This window comes from Symphalangus syndactylus, chromosome 13 (genome assembly GCF_028878055.3).
Source record: "Symphalangus syndactylus isolate Jambi chromosome 13, NHGRI_mSymSyn1-v2.1_pri, whole genome shotgun sequence".
NCBI classification, from domain to species: domain Eukaryota; kingdom Metazoa; phylum Chordata; class Mammalia; order Primates; family Hylobatidae; genus Symphalangus; species Symphalangus syndactylus.
In genome coordinates, this window is record NC_072435.2 from 104,834,331 (window position 1) to 104,853,359 (window position 19,029).

At 51.6% G+C, this 19,029-nt stretch overlaps 1 protein-coding gene across 4 annotated transcripts in view; it reads right to left on the reverse strand.

The window, feature by feature from the left end:
- The window catches only part of FOXN4 (forkhead box N4), a 31,215-nt gene extending 15,001 nt beyond the window's left edge, over positions 1-16,214 (reverse strand). For 3 of the 4 annotated variants that reach the window (XM_055236602.2, XM_055236600.2, XM_063614487.1), the window contains exons 1-2: positions 16,026-16,214; positions 15,141-15,229 (exon numbers count right to left, since the gene is read on the reverse strand). In XM_055236602.2, the coding sequence (XP_055092577.1) occupies positions 15,141-15,226 (86 nt within the window). In that variant the 5' untranslated portion in view covers positions 15,227-15,229; positions 16,026-16,214. The remainder of the gene's footprint in view (positions 1-15,140; positions 15,230-16,025) is intronic. The other variant, XM_055236601.2, reaches the window with a different exon arrangement.
- Between the last annotated feature and the right edge of the window lie 2,815 nt (positions 16,215-19,029).

A 19,029-nucleotide genomic window follows, 5' to 3' on the forward strand; every position in this document is an offset into this window, starting at 1 on the left:
TCCTGCTACTCGTGAGCCCCTCTGGCTCCCCCTTCCTGCACCCCACTCCTGCAGCCCCCCCGCAGGCCCAGGCAGGGCTCACCTCCACACCTGTGCATTTGCCGTTCCCCTTGTAGGAATAATGCCCTTTCTGCTCCCTCCCCTGCACCCACGCCCACCCCTGGAGGCTCACTGCAAAGTCTGACTTCTGGCCTCTTCACCCCAGACATCCTGCAGACATCACTGGACCCTACCTCTTATTTTACCTCTGGAAAGCAGAGATTGGTTTGCTCCCCATCTCACAGTCTGGAAAAGGACCAGGGCTGGGGTCCTGACTCCCCGTGCAGGTTCCTGCTACCCTGAGAGCAGCACCTCCTCTGGGAAGCCTTTGCCACCCAGACCCCAGGCACAGGGACCCACTCTGCACCCTGACTGCTCTCTACACTTCGCCAGGACCAGCGAGTCCTGCACTGTCTAGGTCTCTGCCCCATCACCCTGCCTTCTGGCTCACTGAGTGTTGGCTCCAAACCCCATATTGCCCCATGTCCTTGCACACAGTGGATGCCTTTGTTTTTTGAGACAGAGTGCTCTGTCGCCCAGGCTAGAGTGTAGTGGCATGATCTCAGCTCACTGCAACCTCCGCCTCCTGAGCTCAAGCGATTCTCCTGCCTCGGTCTCCTGAGTAGCTGGGAGTACAGACACAAGTCACCACGCTGGGCTAATTTTTGTATTTTTAGTAGATATGGGGTTTCACCATGTTGGTCAGGCTGGTGTTGAACTCCTGACCTTGTGATCCACCTGTCTCGGCCTCCCAAAGTGGGTGCCCTTTAAATGCCTGCTTGGCTGGTTGAAACAGGCTGACCGCAGGCCACCAGTGCTGAGAGTTGGTGTGACAGTGATGGTCACATCTAGCTCTTTTGAACTGACAGAGCTGTCTTCTGCCTCCTCAGGTCCTGCCACAGCCCCAGGACAGGGACAGAGAGTAGGCAGCCCCACTTCACAGATGGGGAAGCTGAGGCCAGCCCAGTAAAAGCAAAATCCCTTTGTTTATAAGTGAGGCAGTCAGAATTCAAACCTGGGTCTGTCTGCCTCCCTCAGATTGTTCCTGTGGCACTACAGGCGGAGATCAGACGTCTTCTGGGGGAGATACCCCACCCGGGGTCCCGGGCTCTCACTTGGGGCTGTGCGACCGGCATCTCCCAGAGAGCCAGTTAAAATGCAGAGTTGGGGCCCCAGCTCAGACCCTGAAGCCCCACCCTTGGAACTTCCAGCTATGCTCTGGGGGAAGGACAGCCCACAGGGGGCACGGCCAAATCTCAGGCTTTGACTGGACAGATCTAGGTTCAAGTCCTGGTAACCCCTGAGCTGCGTGATCTTGGACAAGTCACTGCAGGTCCCTGGGGCTCCACTCCCTGGCTGTCATAGGATCAGGTGAGCCACTGTGTGACTGACTTTTGGCACAGGTGCAGTCCCCAACTCCCTTCTCGGGGGTTTGCTGTACATGCTTGGGGTCGATGGCCAGGCCCCTGCTTCCCCACTACCCCAGGCATCCCAAAGGTCATCTGGTCCTCTCTTGTGCCCACTGCCCATGTCAGAATGTCCACCTCAGTGCACCTGACAGGTGGCCCCAGCCAGCACCCTGGACACCTGCAGTGGCTGCGGGCACCAGGAACACTGTGGTGGGAGTCCACTGGCTCCGAAGCCTGGCTAACTTCCTGCTGTCTCTTACGGTCTCTCTGGCATTCAGGCATGTCTTCTATGTGCATAGCAAGGGCCAGGGGCTGATGCACCAGGGCCTACATGAGAATTTCTCATCCCCCAACCCCCTGCCCACACTGACCTCTGTCCCCTGCAGAAAGGTCAGCACGTGCCCCTCTCCACAGTGGCATGCGAAGCCTGCTCCACACCTCTCCCTCATCAATGCCTGAAGTTCCCTCATTAAAGGCGTCCCCATGTGCCCTTGCCTCTCCTGGTGCCTCATTTGAGACAGTGTAAACTACAGGGCTCAGAGCAGCTGTAACTCAGGAAAGACTCCTTGGTTCTGGAACCACCCATTCTGGCTTCTCAGCCATAGGCCCTGGGGAGGGCACTTAATCCCCAGCCTCAGTTTCCCACCTGTAAAATGGGCATGAGTGATGATAATAATAATAGTAATAGCCGCAATACCTCATACCCCCCAGGCTGGCAAACTGGTGTGGAGGCAGAGTGGCTTTGTGATCCACCCTGCCATCTTAGAGGGTTTGGGAATATTCCCTGGTGTGTGTGTAACAGAGAGAGCCACACAGAGAGACCCTAAATCAACCTCCTAAGTTTCTCCTCTACTGGAAAATGACAGCACATTTTTAATTCAAAGAAAAAGGCACATTCTAGCCCCACTGCCCTGGGCTCTCCTCCCAAGGCCTGTTCTGCTCCCCATCTGGGTGTGTCACTTCAGTTTCTGGGTGAGAGGAAAATTCAGCCCCGCTAACCCTGAGTCATCCATGTCACTGACACCTGCCTGCCTGCCTAGGGTCACCTCCAGAGGAGGCTTTGAGAAGAATCAACTTCAAAGACCCAACTCTGGCCGGGCGCGGTGGCTCATGCCTGTAATCCCAGCACTTTGGGAGGCCAAGCCAGGCAGATTACCTGAGGTCAGGAGTTTGAGACCAGCCTGGCCAACATGGCGAAACCCTGTCTCTACTAAAAATACAAAAAGCTGGGCACGGCGGCATGTGCCTGTAATCCCAGCTACTCGGGAGACTGAGGCGGGAGAATTGCTTGAACCCTGGAGGTGGAGGTTGCAGTGAGCCAAGATCACGCCACTGCACTCCAGCCTGGGCGACAGAGCAAGATTCTGTCTCAGAAAAAGAAGACCTAACTCCTTCCACCTGCTTCCTCCACTCTCCCTCCATCTCTGACTCCCTTTCTCTCTTCTTCTGTGTCTGTCACTGTAACTGAGGGGCCCTGGAAGGAAGTCCCAGCCCTGCCCTTCAGGTTTGGTGGCATCTGATTTGCTTCCTAACCTTCCTGAGCTTCAGTTTCCTCAACTGTAGAATGGGGGCAACAATGATGAAGGCAGAGCACCCACAAGAGCTCTGATAAGTGCCCATCCTCTCCTCTTCCCCCTTCTCTGACATGGCGTCCAGGGTCCCCGTCTCCCATGGACCTGTCTCCACTCCACTCACCCACAGTCCCCTGCATGGTACCAGCCCTGCCGCTGGGTCACCCAGAGCCACTGAGCCAGGCTTTCTGGGGAAGAGGCTGGGTACCTGCAATTAACGCATCCCCCAGCCTCAGGTGGTTCCTGCACACCCAGTGCTGGGGAGCTGTGGCCCCATCCCACCCTCCAACCTGTTCAGGTGACCCCCGTGCTCTCACTCAGGTGTGGTGTGTGACAAGCCTCCGTTGCACTAAAGGTCCCAGCTGGGGCCAAATGTCCTTCCCCCCTTCTCCGTGTGCCTTCCTCTGTGTCTCCGCGCCTTCTGTTCCCTCACAAAGGATGCCTTTCCTTCTCCTTCTCTGCACCTTTCAGTGTCTCCCCATTGGATTCCCGAGTTCTCTGAGGCCCAGGGAGCACTCTAGTTGGCTACAACTTTCTTCTGAGCCCAACTGGTGGCCCCAGGGAGGGCAGGGGCTACACCTTCAGGTCTTGAGGGTCTCTAAGGGTCTGGCAGGGAGGAGACCAGGACAGGACAGGAGTTGAGTCCCCTGCTGGGTGCAGGCAGCCCCCAGAGACCCTGATGCTGAAGCAAGGACCCTCATGCCCCCACGGGAGGAGCCAAACTCCCAGTGCCCAGCACAGGGCCAGGCACACAAAGCCTGCTTCATAAGTACCCACAGATGAACACAGATGAGCAAACAGACCCAGCATTCTGGTTGCTCCACCCACACTCCCCTGGGGTCAGCTGTCCCCTCATGGATGTGGCATGGGGTGGACAAGTCCCTGGTATGCGCCCAGCCCTGAGCTAAAGCCACTTTCACACTGGATCTCACATCATCCTTGCAAGAGCCTGATCGGGCAGGGACTGTTGTCACACCGCCTTCCCATCTGCCAGACGGGAACACTGAGGCCAGAGAGAAACAGGCCTGTCTAGGGTCACCCAGCCAGGGAGCGGTGGAACCAGGACATCCACCTCCAGAGACCAGGTTGGCCACAACAACCCTGTCCTTTCCTCCCTGGCTGAAGAAGCGTGCTCTATTACAGAGGTCAACGACCTCCAGGCTGAGGACCAGTACTGGTCCGTGGCCTGTTAGGAACCGGGCTGCATAGAAGGAGGTGAGTAGCAGGTGCCTGAGCTCCACCACCTGTCAGATCAGCAGTGGCATTAGATTCTCATAGGAGCGTAAACCCTATTGTGAACTGCGCATGCAAGAGATTTAGGTTGTCCACTCCTTATGAGAATCTTTTTGTTTTGTTTTGTTTTCTTGAGACAGGGGCTTGCTCTTTTCGCCCAGGCTGGAGTGCAGTGGCATGATCTTGGCTCACTGCAACCTCTACCTCCTGGGTTCAAGCGATTCTCCTGTCTCGGACTCCCAAGTAACTGGGATTACAGGCGTCACCACGCCCAGCTCAGTCTTTGTATTTTTAGCAGAGATGGGGTTTCACCGTGTTGGCCTGGCTGGCCTTGAACTCCTGACCTCAAGTGATCCACCCGCCTTGGCCTCCCAAAGTGCTGGGATTACAGGCATGAGCCACGGTGCCCGGCCTCCTTATGAGAATCTAATGTCTGATGATATGAGGTGAAACAGTTTCATCCCGAAACCATCCCCCTTTCTTCACCCAGTCCATAGAAAAATTCTCTTTCACAAAACCAATCCCTGGTGCCAAAAAGGCTGAGACTGCTGCTCTATGATATCTAGAAAATCCTCTCAGCGTCTCCCCAATAGGCAGCCACAAGCAGCTATTTACATTTAAATTCATTAAAATAATATCAAATGTACAAATTTTGTTCCTTGGCCCACCAGCCACGTTTGAAGTGCTGAATGGTCACACATGGCCAGTGCAGATATGAAATGTTTCCATCAGTGGAGAAAGTTCTAGGTGGCAGTGATCTGAAACAATCTTTTCTATCTTGATGGAAAAAATCTGTGTTCTTACATTGCCTTAAAACAACTAGAAATTTGATTTAGATCTGGAAATTTAAGGAGATGATTTCATGGAATTTTGAGTTTTAGTATGTTTCATTATAAAAGGAGTCCCCCATCCGCCATCCCTACCACCAGCAAGGAGGTTGCAGGGAAGAGCTCTGTAAAAACAGGAGCTGTGCATTAGGGCAACTCACAAAGTTGTGAGCCCCCCATCCCAGACCTATCCAAGCAGTAGCCGAGGGGATGAACTGCCAGGCCCCTGTTGGATGAAAGATGAGCCCAAGCAACCTCTACGGTTCCTTTTGTTTCGGGTTTTCTTTTCTTTTTCTTTTTTTTTTTTTTGGCTTCGTTTTGTTTTGTTTTTGTTTTTGAGATGGAGTTTCGCTCTTCTTGCCCAGGTTGAGTGCAATGGCACCATCTCGGCTCACTGCAACCTCTGCCTCCTGGGTTCAAGCGATTCTCCTGTCTCAGCCTCCTGAGTAGTTGGGATTACAGGCACCCACCACTATGCCCAGCTAATTTTTGCTATTTTTAGTAAAGACAAGGTTTCACCATGTTGGCCAGGCTGCTCTCAAATTCCTGACCTTAGGTGATCCGCCCACCTAGGCCTCCCAAAGTGCTGGGATTACAGGTGTGAGCCACCACGCCCAGCCCTTCTAAGGTTCCTTTTGATGCAAAGACTCCGACATTTGTGGGAGAAACCTGCAGGTGAACCCCCTGGGTGCATTTCCAAAGTTCCATCATCTTGGGCAAGCACCTTTCCCTCTCCAGACCTCAATTTCCCCACCTATAAAGCAGCAGCAACAGAGTAGAGGGTCCCTCAGGGCCACAGGTGTGAGCTCTTCCTGGCTGTGTGACCTGGGGCTTGTGACTTATCTGCCCTGGGCCTCAGTTTCACTGTGTAGACAGTGGGAATAATAATAGCAGCTACCCTAAGGGAGTTGCCTAAGAGAAAATGACAACAGTTCATCAATAATTTATTTAAGCATCAGATCAGATGAGGCATCTGGTCTGCTGAAAAGACAGGCAGAACTATTAGTTCAGGGGTCCCCAGGGTGACTCCTGACAATGTGTCTTTCTTAAACTACGTGGGTGATCTGTCACCCACAGGGAGTCCTCATTAGTGAGCAGAGAGCTTTTTGGGCAAAAAGAACATAAAAGACCTATCTGGTGCTCCAGATTCTCCCTGAATTCAATAGTTCACCAGCAACTTCCCCCGCCCCCAAGGATGCTTCTTGCTTTTCAAAGCTCGGCCTTTTGCAGGTGCATATTTTTCCTTATCAAAACGCATACGCACACAGACACACACACGCACGCATGCACACTACACATGCGACGCACATGTATGTGTGCACACACACGTGCACGCACACAACACACATATGCACACACAACACACACGTGCATGTAAACACACACATGCACATGCCCACAGACCCTAGAGGCTTCATCACCCCTTTTAACAGATAGGAAAGGTGAGGTCAAGCCAGGTGACTTCGCCAAATCCCCAAGCTTCAGCAGCCCCAGGTAGCTGCTTCAGCACCTCCCTCCTTGGGCCTCAATCTCCCCATCTGGGGTGCCACCTTTTTTTTTTTAGGCAGTCCCCCCTCTGCCAGGAAGTGGGGGCATGCTGAAGGGTTGGGTCCCCTTTTGAAGGGACGGAGCACGTGGAGCATTCAAGGTCTGAGACAGATCCGGGAAAGGATTGAGGTGGCACCCTGGCAACATCAATGTCAGAATAACACTCTATCATTGGTGTAATCCATTTCCCAAGTACCTACTATGTGCTTAGCACTTCACGGGTGTTACCTGTGTGCCCTTCTGAGTTTTGCTCAGAAGGCTCCGAGTTCTGCAATGCCACATCCTAAGCCCATCCCAGCTGGGCAGCCCAGACGCGGGTCCCCCTTTGCTCTCTCTGTGGCAGTGCAGTGGAATGGTCACCCAGGTAGGCTTTGGGGTCAGCCAGGCCTAGGTCTGGCCACTTAGCAGCTGTGAGAATTGTCTGCAGCTGTCTGCCTCTCTGAGCCTCAGTTTGCACATCTGTAAAATGGAGTGCTAATGCTCATCCATCTCACAAGGTATGGTGAGGACTGGATGAAGGCACACAGCTGGGCTGCTCACCCCAGTGGTGGTGGTCCCATTATAGTAAACATCTCCTGAAGAGTATGGAGAAGTGGGCCCTGTGAAGACAGCCAACAGCAGGGTGTCCTGCACTCGGGAAGTGTCTGCTTTATTCCACAGCGTTTCTTGAACTCTCACTTGCCAGGCAGTGTTCTGACAGGCAGAAGCAACTCTCTGCATCCGAGGAAGTAACTTTCCAATTGACGCCAGAATGCACAGGAGAGACCCCTGCATGGGATGCCACCTTCCTGCCAACCCCCTAGGTCCAAAACTCTCTAGTCTCCTGATAGCCTGTGGGGGCAGCTACCTGTCATCCTCATTTCACAGATGGGACGGCTGAGGCCCAGAGAGATGAGTGACATGTCTCAGCCACATAGCATATCTGCAAAGGAGCTGGGATTTGAACCAGGGACGCACTCAGAGCCTGGAGCCTCTTCACTCAGCTGCTCTACCAGTTTGGTTGAAATGCAGGAAGGGCAAACCCTCATCATATCATTTATTTAAAAAATCAGGGGGTGTCCAGTCGTGATGGCTCATGCTTGTAATCCCAGCACTTTGGGAGGCTGACGCAGGAGGATCACTTGAGGCCAGGAGTTCAAGACCAGCCTGGACAACATACTGACACCTTGCCTCTACAAAATTTTTTTAAAATTAGCCAGGTATGGTGATGCATGCCTGTGGTCCCAGCTACTTAGGAGGCTGAGGCAGGAGGATTGTTTGAGCCCACAAGTTTGAGGCTGCAGTGAGTTATGATTACGCTGCTGCACTCCAGCCTGGGCGACAGAGCAAGACCCTGTTTCTAAAAAATAAAAATAGAAAATAAAAAAATCCAGCTGCCAGGTATCCCCATGGTGTCACGGTCACTTGTCAGGGGACCCTGTGGTGGCTCTGGGCAAGGCAAGACACCACTGGAGTCCATGGTTTCTGTCCTACGCTGACTGGGAGACCAACGCAACCCACTTTAATGGACAATGTCCTTAATCAGTTGTGTTGCTGGAGGGAGGAAAGAAACTGGCAGGGAACAGGAAGACAGGGACCAGGGAAACCTGCATTCCAGTCCAGCTCCACTCTTAATGGGGAAGTCTTGGGCAAATAACTCAATGCCCTTTGAACCCCAGCATCCTCGTGTACGGAACAGAGGAGAGAACAGAGCCTGCCTCTTAGTTCGGGGTAGGCAAACCATAGGCGCCGTGTTTGGCTCCAGGTAGGCACTGGAGAACTGTTTGTGGAATGGATCTAACACCTAGCAGCCAAAGTGACCTTTTACAAGGGACGTCGGAACCTGTCATTGTCCTTAAAACCCACCAAGGGAGTGAGAGTCAAGCTCCTCACCTTGACCTGGCACTCGGCCATCTCCTTCCCCACCTCTCTCCTTCCATTCTCTCTGCTCTAGCAATCTGTCCATCTCTCAGTTCCTCAAACATTCTAATTCTCACCCATCTTAAGATCACTGTACACACTGTTCCCTCTGCCTGGAATGCTGTTCCATGTACTCATTTATCGCTGGCTCTTTCTCAGCCTAAATGATCTCTCCTACAAGAGGCCCTCCAGGCCCTCCCTATCTCTTCCTGTGTGTGTCCACAGAATACTTCTTTTGCAATGAGATATTTACTTATACATGTTCCCAGTCTTTCTGCCATAGGATGGCAAGGACCAGGAGGCCCTCTATTTTGTTTAGCACCTGGCATAGGACCCGACACCCTGTGGGCATCTATTACATACTCTCAAGTATGAAAGCTAGAGTCAGAAAGGGAGGAAGAGTCCTCAGCCCAGCCCAGCCCCAACATATCTTGCATTCTTCAATCTCCATCCATTTCCTGCCCAGCTTAAATACACCTCCTCCAGGAAACCCTCCCAGACCAGTTCAGCATCTCCCAGTCTTCCCTTCTCCTGAAATGGTTAGCGCTGTCAGTATCTACATGTAGCACAGACCACTCATGATCAACCACTAATGTAACCCAGGCATCTGTTCTTACCCACTCCTCCCTTCTAGATACTAAATGCCAAGAGGACAAAGATGGATGTGTCTTACACCTCATTACAAGACCCATAGCAGCCAGCTCTGAGCCTTTCATTTGACAAATATTTGTCCCCCCAATGTGAACTGGACCCCCATGATCACTGTCCTGTGATTGTTGCCGTAAACGTGAAATGTAATGAACTTGCCATAGAGCCTGGCAGGTGCCCACACAAGGTCACACATATTTATGGATGGATTATGGTTTCTGTGGGAATCCTTGCCTACATAGCTGAAGTCCAGAGACCACAATTAACTCTTTATTTCCTACCTTGGGATTCCTTAGGTTGATACAGGAATTGTACAGAGGAAAGAATATCCATCTTGAGTTTAGTTCAAATCCCATCTCAACCTCTTTGTAGCTGTGTGATTTGGGGCAAGTCACTTGACCTCTCTGTGCCGCAGTTTCCTCATAAGTAAAATGGAATAATAATAATTCTCACCACAGGGGGCAGATGTGAGGATAAGATCAGGTAACCTCTAAGACAAAGCCAGACACATAGTAGGTGCTCAGACCACATTTCTCTCTTCCCACTTCATTCTCTCCTCTGCGTTGTCATTTAGGAGGGGTCTGCCTGACAAATATTGCCTCCCTCAGGGTGGGGCTCAGATCACCATTCCAGAGATTGAGAGACATGTCCTGCCCTACCTGGGCGGCAACTCCGCCCTGAACAAGGTTTTGCCTGCCTTCTTGAGATGTGGTTGGTAAGAAGCTGTTACATCACTGAAAGCTGTTCTTGTTCCCAATCCAACCATTACACAAAAAGGGATTAAGCATTTCATGGAGGTGTTTATTTAGCTAACACATCTTTTGTAACCATGTACAGGAAAAAGAAAATCAAATACAATTTAGCAAGCTCAGAAATTCCCAACTTGGCCAAAGGTCAGTGTAGTGTGAAATGATTTGATTAGGAATTTGGATAAAAGAATCTTTCCTTTCTAGAACAAGTGTTGGCTTGGGACTTAGAACGTGCATGTGTGTGTGAGTACATGCACACATGTGTTTTTTAGGGATGAAACTGCAAGACCTGGAAAGAGTCGGACCACAGAGAGGCTACCTCTCTTCCTTGCCCATAAGGTCGCCTGAGGAGTTGTCCTCTCCACCCTGAGGATGAAGGAATGGGAAGACATTGGGATGGTTACTGCCCCTGAGAAATGGAGCCCCTTCCGAGGAGATCACAATTGATGGGTGAAGCCACCTGATACAGGTTAAACTATCCCCACACGCAGTGTGGGTTCAAGAGGAATTTATCATCCCTTGAGCATGAAGCCTCCCTGTGTTTCCATGGATGTGTTATTTTCACGTGATATTTGTCCATTCAACCATCTATCCAGTACATACGTATTAACTTTTATCTACCGTGTGCCCAGCATTGCAGTCCACAGATAAGAGAACCACCATCCAGAGAGAGGAAGGGCTTTCCCCCAAGGTCGCCTCACTTCTTAGAGCAGGGACTGAGATTTTGGGAAGTGAACATCCAGCACAAGGATCTGGAAGGAGGACCATGGAGCCTCGTGGCCCTGGGAGAAGGTGAGGGTCCAAGAAGCCAGAAGCCTGCCTTCCGTCATCTCACTGGGCCTCAGGTTCCCAATCTGTGAAAGGAGCTTGTTGGACCTGACCTCTAGAATAAATTCTAAAAGGTGGGGGCGGGTGATTAATAAGTTCTGCCCCTTCATAAATGTGCGCCTTTGAGCAAGTCATGTCTCTTGGCCTCAGTATCCTTATCTGTAGATTGGGATAACGTCAGTACCTGTCTCATGGTTGTTACTATAAAAAAGTGGCACGCCTGTAATCCCAGCACTTTGGGAGGCTGAGGCAGGCGGATCACTTAAGATCAGGTGTTGAAGACCAGCCTGGACAACACGGTGAAACCCCATCTCTACTAAAAATACAAAAATTAGCTGGGTGTGGTGGTGGGTGTCTGTAATCCCAGCTACTCAGGAGGCTGAGGAAGGAGAATTGCTGGAACCCAGGAAGTGGAAGTTGCAGTGAGCCGAGATCGCGCCACCGCACTCCAGCCTGGACGATACAGCCAGACTCCGTCTCAAAAAAAAAAAAAAAAAAAAAAAAAAAGAAAGAAAGAAAAAGATGAAATGGGATGCTGCCCTTGCTAAGATGTTTTGCAGGTGCCTGGCACACAGTAGGTACTTAATAACTCTGTTTTAGCACCTCTAAGGGTGGACTTTCCTCCCACCCCAAGCTAGAGAGAAATCCAGCTAACCCACATTGCGCATGAGCCCTGTTTACCGTTGCCCAAGAGGTCAGGACCACCGCTGGTCCCCTGCCCCTTCATCAGCAGCAGGGCTGAGAGGCTGCTGCCAGTTTGCTGTCTAAGCCCCGCCACTGACTCCTGACAGCTCCCCAGGGACAGGGCAGCCGCCTCTAGCTGCTGCCCCCCGCCCTCCTGCACACAGCCATTGAAAATTAACGGCCAAACTCGGCCCCAGGGGGATGGAGAGCCAGGCGGCTGCACGAGAGGCTGGACCCACAGCCTGAGTGGTCCTTGGAGCCCTTCTCTGGGATGTAGGAGGGCGAATGAGAAGCCCATAAACTTCTCCTGGGCTATTATTTGGGGAGAAAAATGGGAGTGGTTGGAAGCGGGAAGTCACTGTGTAATCATAAAACCCCCTCCACAAGAAAGCACTCTCTCCCAGGCCCCTCTGAATGCCTTGACCCATTTGAGGTGCAGAATCCTCCCAGCAAACCTGCAAATTGGGTGGCTCCATTTCACTGATGAAGAACCTGAGGCTCAGAGAGAGGCAGTGACTTGTCCAGGGTCACACTGCAGTGAGGTGATGGAGCAGCTTATTCTGTTCCAACACCCGTGCTCATGGCCAGTGGGACTTGGGGCCAGTGGTCACAAATGGTGGTTACAAATACTCTCAGGGTGCAACCGCTTTGGGGCCAAGTCTCCACTGTACCCATGATGAGCTGTGCCATCTTGTTAAGCCATTTAAACAGGCTCAGCCTTGGTTTCCTCATTCACCAAATGGGCCCAAGAGTGCTACCCTCATGGGGTGGTTTTGGGGATTTGATGGGATTTGATGGGGATTTATGCCAAGAGCCTGGCACAAGGAAGCAGGCAGTAAAAGGTTAAGAAACTACCAGCTGCTATTATTATTGTTGTTATTATGTTATTTTGCCTTCTGGATACTCTGGCTATTTGATATAAGAAAACACGGCTGGGCACGGTGGCTCACGCCTATAATCCCAGCACTTTGGGAGGAGGTCGAGGCAGACAGATCACTTGAGGTCAGGAGTTTGAGACCAGCCTGACCAACATGGCAAAACCCTGTCTCTACTAAAAATACAAAAATTAGCCAGGCACAGTTGCTCTCGCCTGTAATCCCAGCTATTAGGGAGGCTGAGGCAGGAGAATTGCTTGAGTCTGGGAGGCGGAGGTTGCAGTGTACTGAGTTCACACCACTGCACTCCGGCCTGGGTGACGGAGTGACTTGCATACACACAAAAAATACAAGTGTAAAAAAAAAAAAAACCAAAAACCAGCCTTGAATCCACGTGAATAGGAAAGGCTTGCGCCAGACCAGGAGCCTGGGCACCTCTGGATCCAGTGCTGATGGGAACAGGCCTGCTTCTCTTCCTCACTCCCCAACCCCTGACCCCTGCTAGCTGGGCAGTGGACTGGCTAGGCATTGCCAGGCCCCCAAGAAGTTCTCTGCTTGCCCTGCCCTGTTTTTGGAGAAGGGCAGCTGCTTAGTGCCCCAGAGAGTTTGTCAGCTGGGTGGCCCAGATGAACAAGCCCAAGACTCCGGGGCTGAGTCTGATGGGAGCCCCTCCTGGGCAGCACCTGGGCACCTGGATTCAGGGTTTCTCCCACCCTCCAAGTTCCTCCCCACTTGCCACCGTGAGAGCCCTCCATAGACGCGTCTCTTTCGGGAAGCTGGACTCTCTAATGTAACTAAGTGGTAACAGCAACAGCAACTACTGATTATGTGTTTCTTGCTCTACAAGCTTTATTTACTTAATCCTCCCAGTGACTGCATGAGGGAAGAGCCATGATCATGCCCATTTTAAAGATGAGAAACGAAAGCAAGTCACCGGCCCTGCCTAAAGCTGGGCTTTGAACCTGCACGTGTCTGAATCCTAGGAATTGTTCTCACTCTCTGACTCCCCTATCTCCAGTGCTTTTAAGGGATGCTTTTAGGCAACAGTAAGATTCAATGTCTTTGAGCTCTTAAAGCCAACCTGGAGGAAGGATGCGCTCGCCCAGGCTTGCAGCTAGGAGGGCAGAAGTAGATTCACCCTGGATACATTCAGTGCCTGCTGGGTGTCAGGTACCTTCATAGATAATATGATACATATATCATTTAACCCTCCAGAGCTAGCTTTTATTATCCCCATTGTACAAAACTATGAAAGTTCACAGGTGAATCTGCTCATAATTGGTGAATGGCAGAGCCAAAAATGATTACTAAATTGTCATAACAACTCCATGCAGTGGGTACTATTTCTATCCCCACTCTACAGATGAAGAAGCTGAGGCTCAGAGAGCTCCACACAGCCAGAGAAGTTGGGATTATAATGGACTTGAGAGCCTAAGCTGCTAACCCTTACACTGCCCTAAATCACTTGGCATTATTTAAACCCTGTGAGTGCTGGAAGGAAGCCTAGAGGCTCTTGGCTGTGTGACCTTGGGAGAAGCCATTTCATTTTTCTGAGCCTCAGTTTCCTCACCTATACAACAGGGCTCATCAGAGCAACCTCCCGAGATGAGGTGAGCGATGGGGGATGGCACACAGTAGGTGCTTGCAAACTGCCACGTACCTGGCCCCAGCTCTGCACACAGCAGGCTCTCTGCAAATATCTGTTTGAATCTGTGTCCTCATTTGGATCTCAGAAGGCAGCCTCCAGGCCCACAGCCCTCAGGAAGCAGCCTCCCTCTAATTGGGGGCTGCGGTCTGCCCCAGCAGGCACTGCTGGTGAGTTGCAGTGACCCCGGGGGGCCAGACAACCCCTAGGTAAACAGGACTGATAGGAGGTGACAGCCTGCTCTTCCCAGGCCAGCCCTGGTCCTGTCCCCATTCCGTAATCTGGACTGTGCCCCCTCAGCCTACAGACATGTTGCCTGCTTTGTCGGGGGAGCCCTGACCTCATTTCCAGGGGAGAGAGGCCGGGAGGGGACTCCAGGTCCTTCCTTTTCCTCCTTTTCCCTCCTGGAGACCTTAGACAAGCCCTTTCTCCTTTCTTGGCCTCAGTTTCCCCAACTGTAAAAAAAATAGGGGGTGCGCAGACCGGTTGACCTCCTAAAGGCCTTTTCGGCTATGAGGTTTGAAGACAAAAAAGACAGAAGGGCTCTGAAGTCTTCCATGCATCCTCTCACTTGTATCTTGCTTCACCCTATTTCAAGAAATAATTTATTTTGTCTCAGTTTCCATCTAATTTACTCTTCAAACACATGAGGCCTAGAAGAAACCTTAAGATCATCTAATTCAATAAGATCAATTAAATGATGAGGAAGTGAGGCTCAGGGCAAAGGACTTGCTGAATGTCACACAGCCTGGCTGAGAACTTAGCAGATCTGACTACTTTCTTAACATCCATGGAGGACAGAACCCAATTCCTCCCAGAAGGTTTTGTTTTGGGGGGGGGGGGGGAGCATTTCCCACAGCCCCCATTAAGGCCACTGGAGGGGAAGCAGTAGCTGCTATTGTCATCTTAACATTCACCAGGATGCCCAAACAGTATCAAATGCAGAAAGGGACCTCTTTTGGAGGGGACAAGAGACAGCAGGCATTTCGTGGTCCCACTGGGCCAGGTTGTGGCCCAGCCACCCTTAGCAAGACCAACATTGAAATCAAGACCTTCCAGCTCTGCCGCAAAAATCACAGAATTGAACATAACAATAGTTCTTGGGCAGTTTCAGAAACCATAAACAGCATATAAACACTTTGAGTAATGAAAAAATACATAGTTTGTTATTGTTGGAGCCCTCACCTGTATTCCTGTGGAGAGGGGTGGTGATTTTGCCCTGAGTTTCGAATAATTCCTGACATTATGGATGAGGTGTCACTTTCTATCATCTCCTTGGGAAAAGATAAGCAGAAAACAAAGCTCCCATCAGCGACGATATGGACAGGGCAGAAACCCACAGTTTTCCCGCAATTCAGAAAGATGGAGCGCAATCAACTCACAGAACACTTTTTTTTTTTTCTTTAAAGAAAAAAGTTCTAGAGGATTCCTGGGCATCTCAGGTCACTTTCCCAGGGCAATTCTACAGGGTTTTAGAAGCAAATGAAGAGAATGAAATGAAATTTCCGATTCTTTCGAATTAATGGGGGAAGAGCAAGGGAAGCCTCTAGAATCCAAATGTCAAACCTGGAAAATGTGGACTCACAAAATAGGAATCAGAAAAACGATTTCCTTCCAAGCCTTATATTTTCAACCTCAGTTTGGTTATGATCACTTTGAAAATAAGGGGCAGCTGGATGCGACGTGTATTTCTCTGGGAGAACAAATTCCCACTTGCAAAGGGAATAATCCCCGCAAGCTCCTGCCCTGAAATGCCTTCAGAAATGCCACAAGCCCTTACTGGAAAACCAATCCAAACACCCACATCCCCGCAACACACAAACACTGCCTTAAAAAAATAATAGAAATATTTGAGTTCCCTAAGTTTCTCAAACTCCAAGCCTGAACCAACATAAAAGCCCACCAAAGGCTCAGTTCCGCCCCCAACGCCATCGAAGGATTCCCAGGAAGGAGGAAAAGGGAGCAGAGGGAGGCGGCCCCGCAGCCCCTGCGCCCGGGTCTCTACCCTGGAAATGCAATGCCCGGCATTGCCCGGGAGGAGGGAGCAAAGCCGACCCTGCAAGGTGGTACCTGGAGCTGATCCTCGCGGGGCCGCCGCTGCCGGCGCTCCGGGGGTGGGCAGGGGTTCCGGAGGGGGGCTCCCTCGCGCTCGCCCCTCGCGTTCCGCAATTTGGCCGCCGTCGCAGCTCGAACCGTTTTTAAATTTCCCTCTCTGGAGCTGTCCAGCTCAGAGCATGCGCAGTAGCCGTGCGGGGGGCTTTTCTCCAAGGGTCAGTTACAGGGCAGGGTCAAGGGGATTGCAGCGGGCGTTTCCCAGCAGCCGCGAGCCTTGCACGCCCCGGGGTTCTGGGGGTGTGTGTGAGGGGGGCGGGGCGGAAGGGTGCACGGGTAGGGACCCCTCTTCAAACTTTGCCAACAGTGACAACAACTGCATGCCCGCGAGCATGCGTTGAGGAGCAGTGGGAGGGTGATTTCGGCCAAGGGAATTAAGTTGCAAAAGGAGGCTGGGTGCATTAAAACTTGCAATCCCGCCTGGGGCAAAGGACGTGGGCGGGCGGAAAGATCTGTTGCAACCCCCTCTCTCCCCCAAAGTGGAGGACGGGCCGGGAGGCAGAGACGCGGCCCCAGGTGGACGCGGATTCGGGCCACCTGTCCCTTTAAGAAAGTTGCGCCCGCGCTGGCTGGCGCGCGGCGGGAGGGGGCTGCGGAGCGGGGCGCGGGGCGCCTCCACCTGCTGGGGCCACGAGGGGGGGGGCCCGAGCCGAGCGCGGCGGCGAGGCGAGGAGGGCTCCCCGGGACTGCGCGCTGCGCCCCCCTGTCCCGCGAGGAGGGTGAGCCCGCCCGGAGCGAGCGCGGCGGGGCTCGGCTGCCCGAGCAGCCGCGACGACGACTACGGCGGTGCCGGCGGTGGAGGCTGCGGCGTTCGGGGTACGGCGCCGCGAGTCCAGCGCAGCCGTTGGGGGCAGTGGCCCGCGTGTGCAACCGCGCTCCCGCCCTGCCCCGCCGCCCGGCCCGCGCCGCCGCTGCCCCTCCCCGCCTGGAGCCAGCCGCGGGAAAGGTGGCGCGGACCGCGGACGGCGGCGGGGCCCAGCGCGGGCAGAGGTCTCCACAGGCCCCTTAGGAGGCTTGGATGAGTTTGGTCCCCTGGAAAGTTTGCGTTTCTGGCGTCCTAACTCTCGAGCCTCCGTTGCAGTAATTGCCACGGCAGCGACGATACTAGGCACGGCCACCCCTATTCTTTCGTTACTTATTGACGCCTCCTTCTGGGTTCTTCTTCGCATCAGCCCTTGATGACATAGCATGGTCCCCCTTTTGCATGGGGGGAACCCGAAGCCCCGAGCGGCAGTGAGTGGGTCGGCGGCGCACGGGCAGAGCGCGGGCTTCCGCACCTCCCCAGCTCGCGTACTGCACGTGGACGTCTGCGCCGCCCCCACCGAGTGAGGCTCAGGCACCCGAAGCGTCTGGAGTTGTTTTGAGGCTGTCCTCGAGTTATCTACTTCGCAGCAGGCAGGGGACCAGTGTCCCCGCACCTGTGACTGTGAAGCTTTTATTTTAAAACCCGGTGTTTAAGTTCAGGAAGAACTCAGGGTTCCCCTGGACTGGGTGTGCCTGGATTTCAAATTCTATTCAGGTGGGCTGTGCCCTTGGCACTGGTCCATGTCCGCACAAATGGTTTTCTGGTAGCACCTGGACGTCCTTCCGCCTTTCTTCTTTGCCAGGAGGAAATATATTAGCTTTCATTCTCTAGGGAGGAAAAAGATGTAGTTTACAGATGTTAGTTGAGGTCACAGTCATGAAACTTTCTCAGTTTTCATCTCCCCCTGACCAGCATGTATTTAAAATGTGTTTTGACCGGTTAGGAAAGTGGTTTACATAGTTTATGTTGCTTTGAATGTCCCTGAATGACATATAATTAATTCACCAGTCAAGTTGTAAGCATTCAAAGCATTTGGGTTTATTTCTGTTAATCCTTCTTGGAGTTGTAAGGAAACGTGGGTGACCTGACAACCTCCTTTTGAGGTCACAGTCCTTTTCATTAAGGTATAATTTTATATCTTCAGAATGGTTTGGAAAGAAATTGTCTCTTCTGAAAGCTGATGGATTCAGTAAAGTTTTTAAAATAAAAGGCATCCAGTCTGTGAGTTCTGTAGACTCATGAAATACGGAAAAGAAAAGCAAGAATCCTTCACTAAAAGACAGCCCCTCCCACTAAAAAGGAGTGGGGTGGGAGGTTGACGGTGTTTGGGGAGGTCATTTAATTAAAAAATTGAGATTTTTGAGTTCACTGCTTCAGGACTGGTTGGTAAAAATATTGCCACTAAAACACCTACTGCTACAAAACCCAGGGAACTTAACAAAAACGCTGCTTTCACTTTGTTAGATCAATCTGTTTCTCCCTTATATAAATACATGGCATTTTTCAATTGTAGTAGGTCACCTGGGGTGACGTCAGAACCATAAAATGCAAAGCTTAGGAATCTTTATTGTTTAACAAGTGCCTCAGGTGATTTTATGGTCAAGCAAATGAGGACACCTGTACTAGGTGATGCTTTCACTGAGCTAAAGGCAGCCAATACCCACCTTTTTTTTTTTCTTGTTTAAATGAAAGAATGTGAAATTCACCTGCGTCCATAGCTTCATTACACATGATCCTTTGCTCCGGTGTAGGGAGAGGATCCCAGGCCTTATATTGGTCCTGATTTCTTCAGATTCCCTCTTAGCACGATTTCTACGAGGCCCAACACAAACCCATTTTACCAGACCTCCGATTATACAGGAAATCTTGCAGAAGAAAGAAAAAGCAATAGGTATGTGGCTTTGGCTTTCCTTTCCAGTTCTATGCAGTGGAAAATGCTCTAATCTGCGTCTTGGTTGCTTAGGTTTGATAGTTAAGCAGTGTAGTTATCTGCCTGATCTGTTATCTGCATGGTCTGTTCAAAGCTAAGGTGCCCATGGCTATGTAACAAATATTTGTTCATATTGCTGATAAGCTTATAAACCAATTCAGTCATAACTGGGAACACCAGTTCCTCACATGCAATGTGTAGAAAGTGTTTATACTGAAGGATTAAGA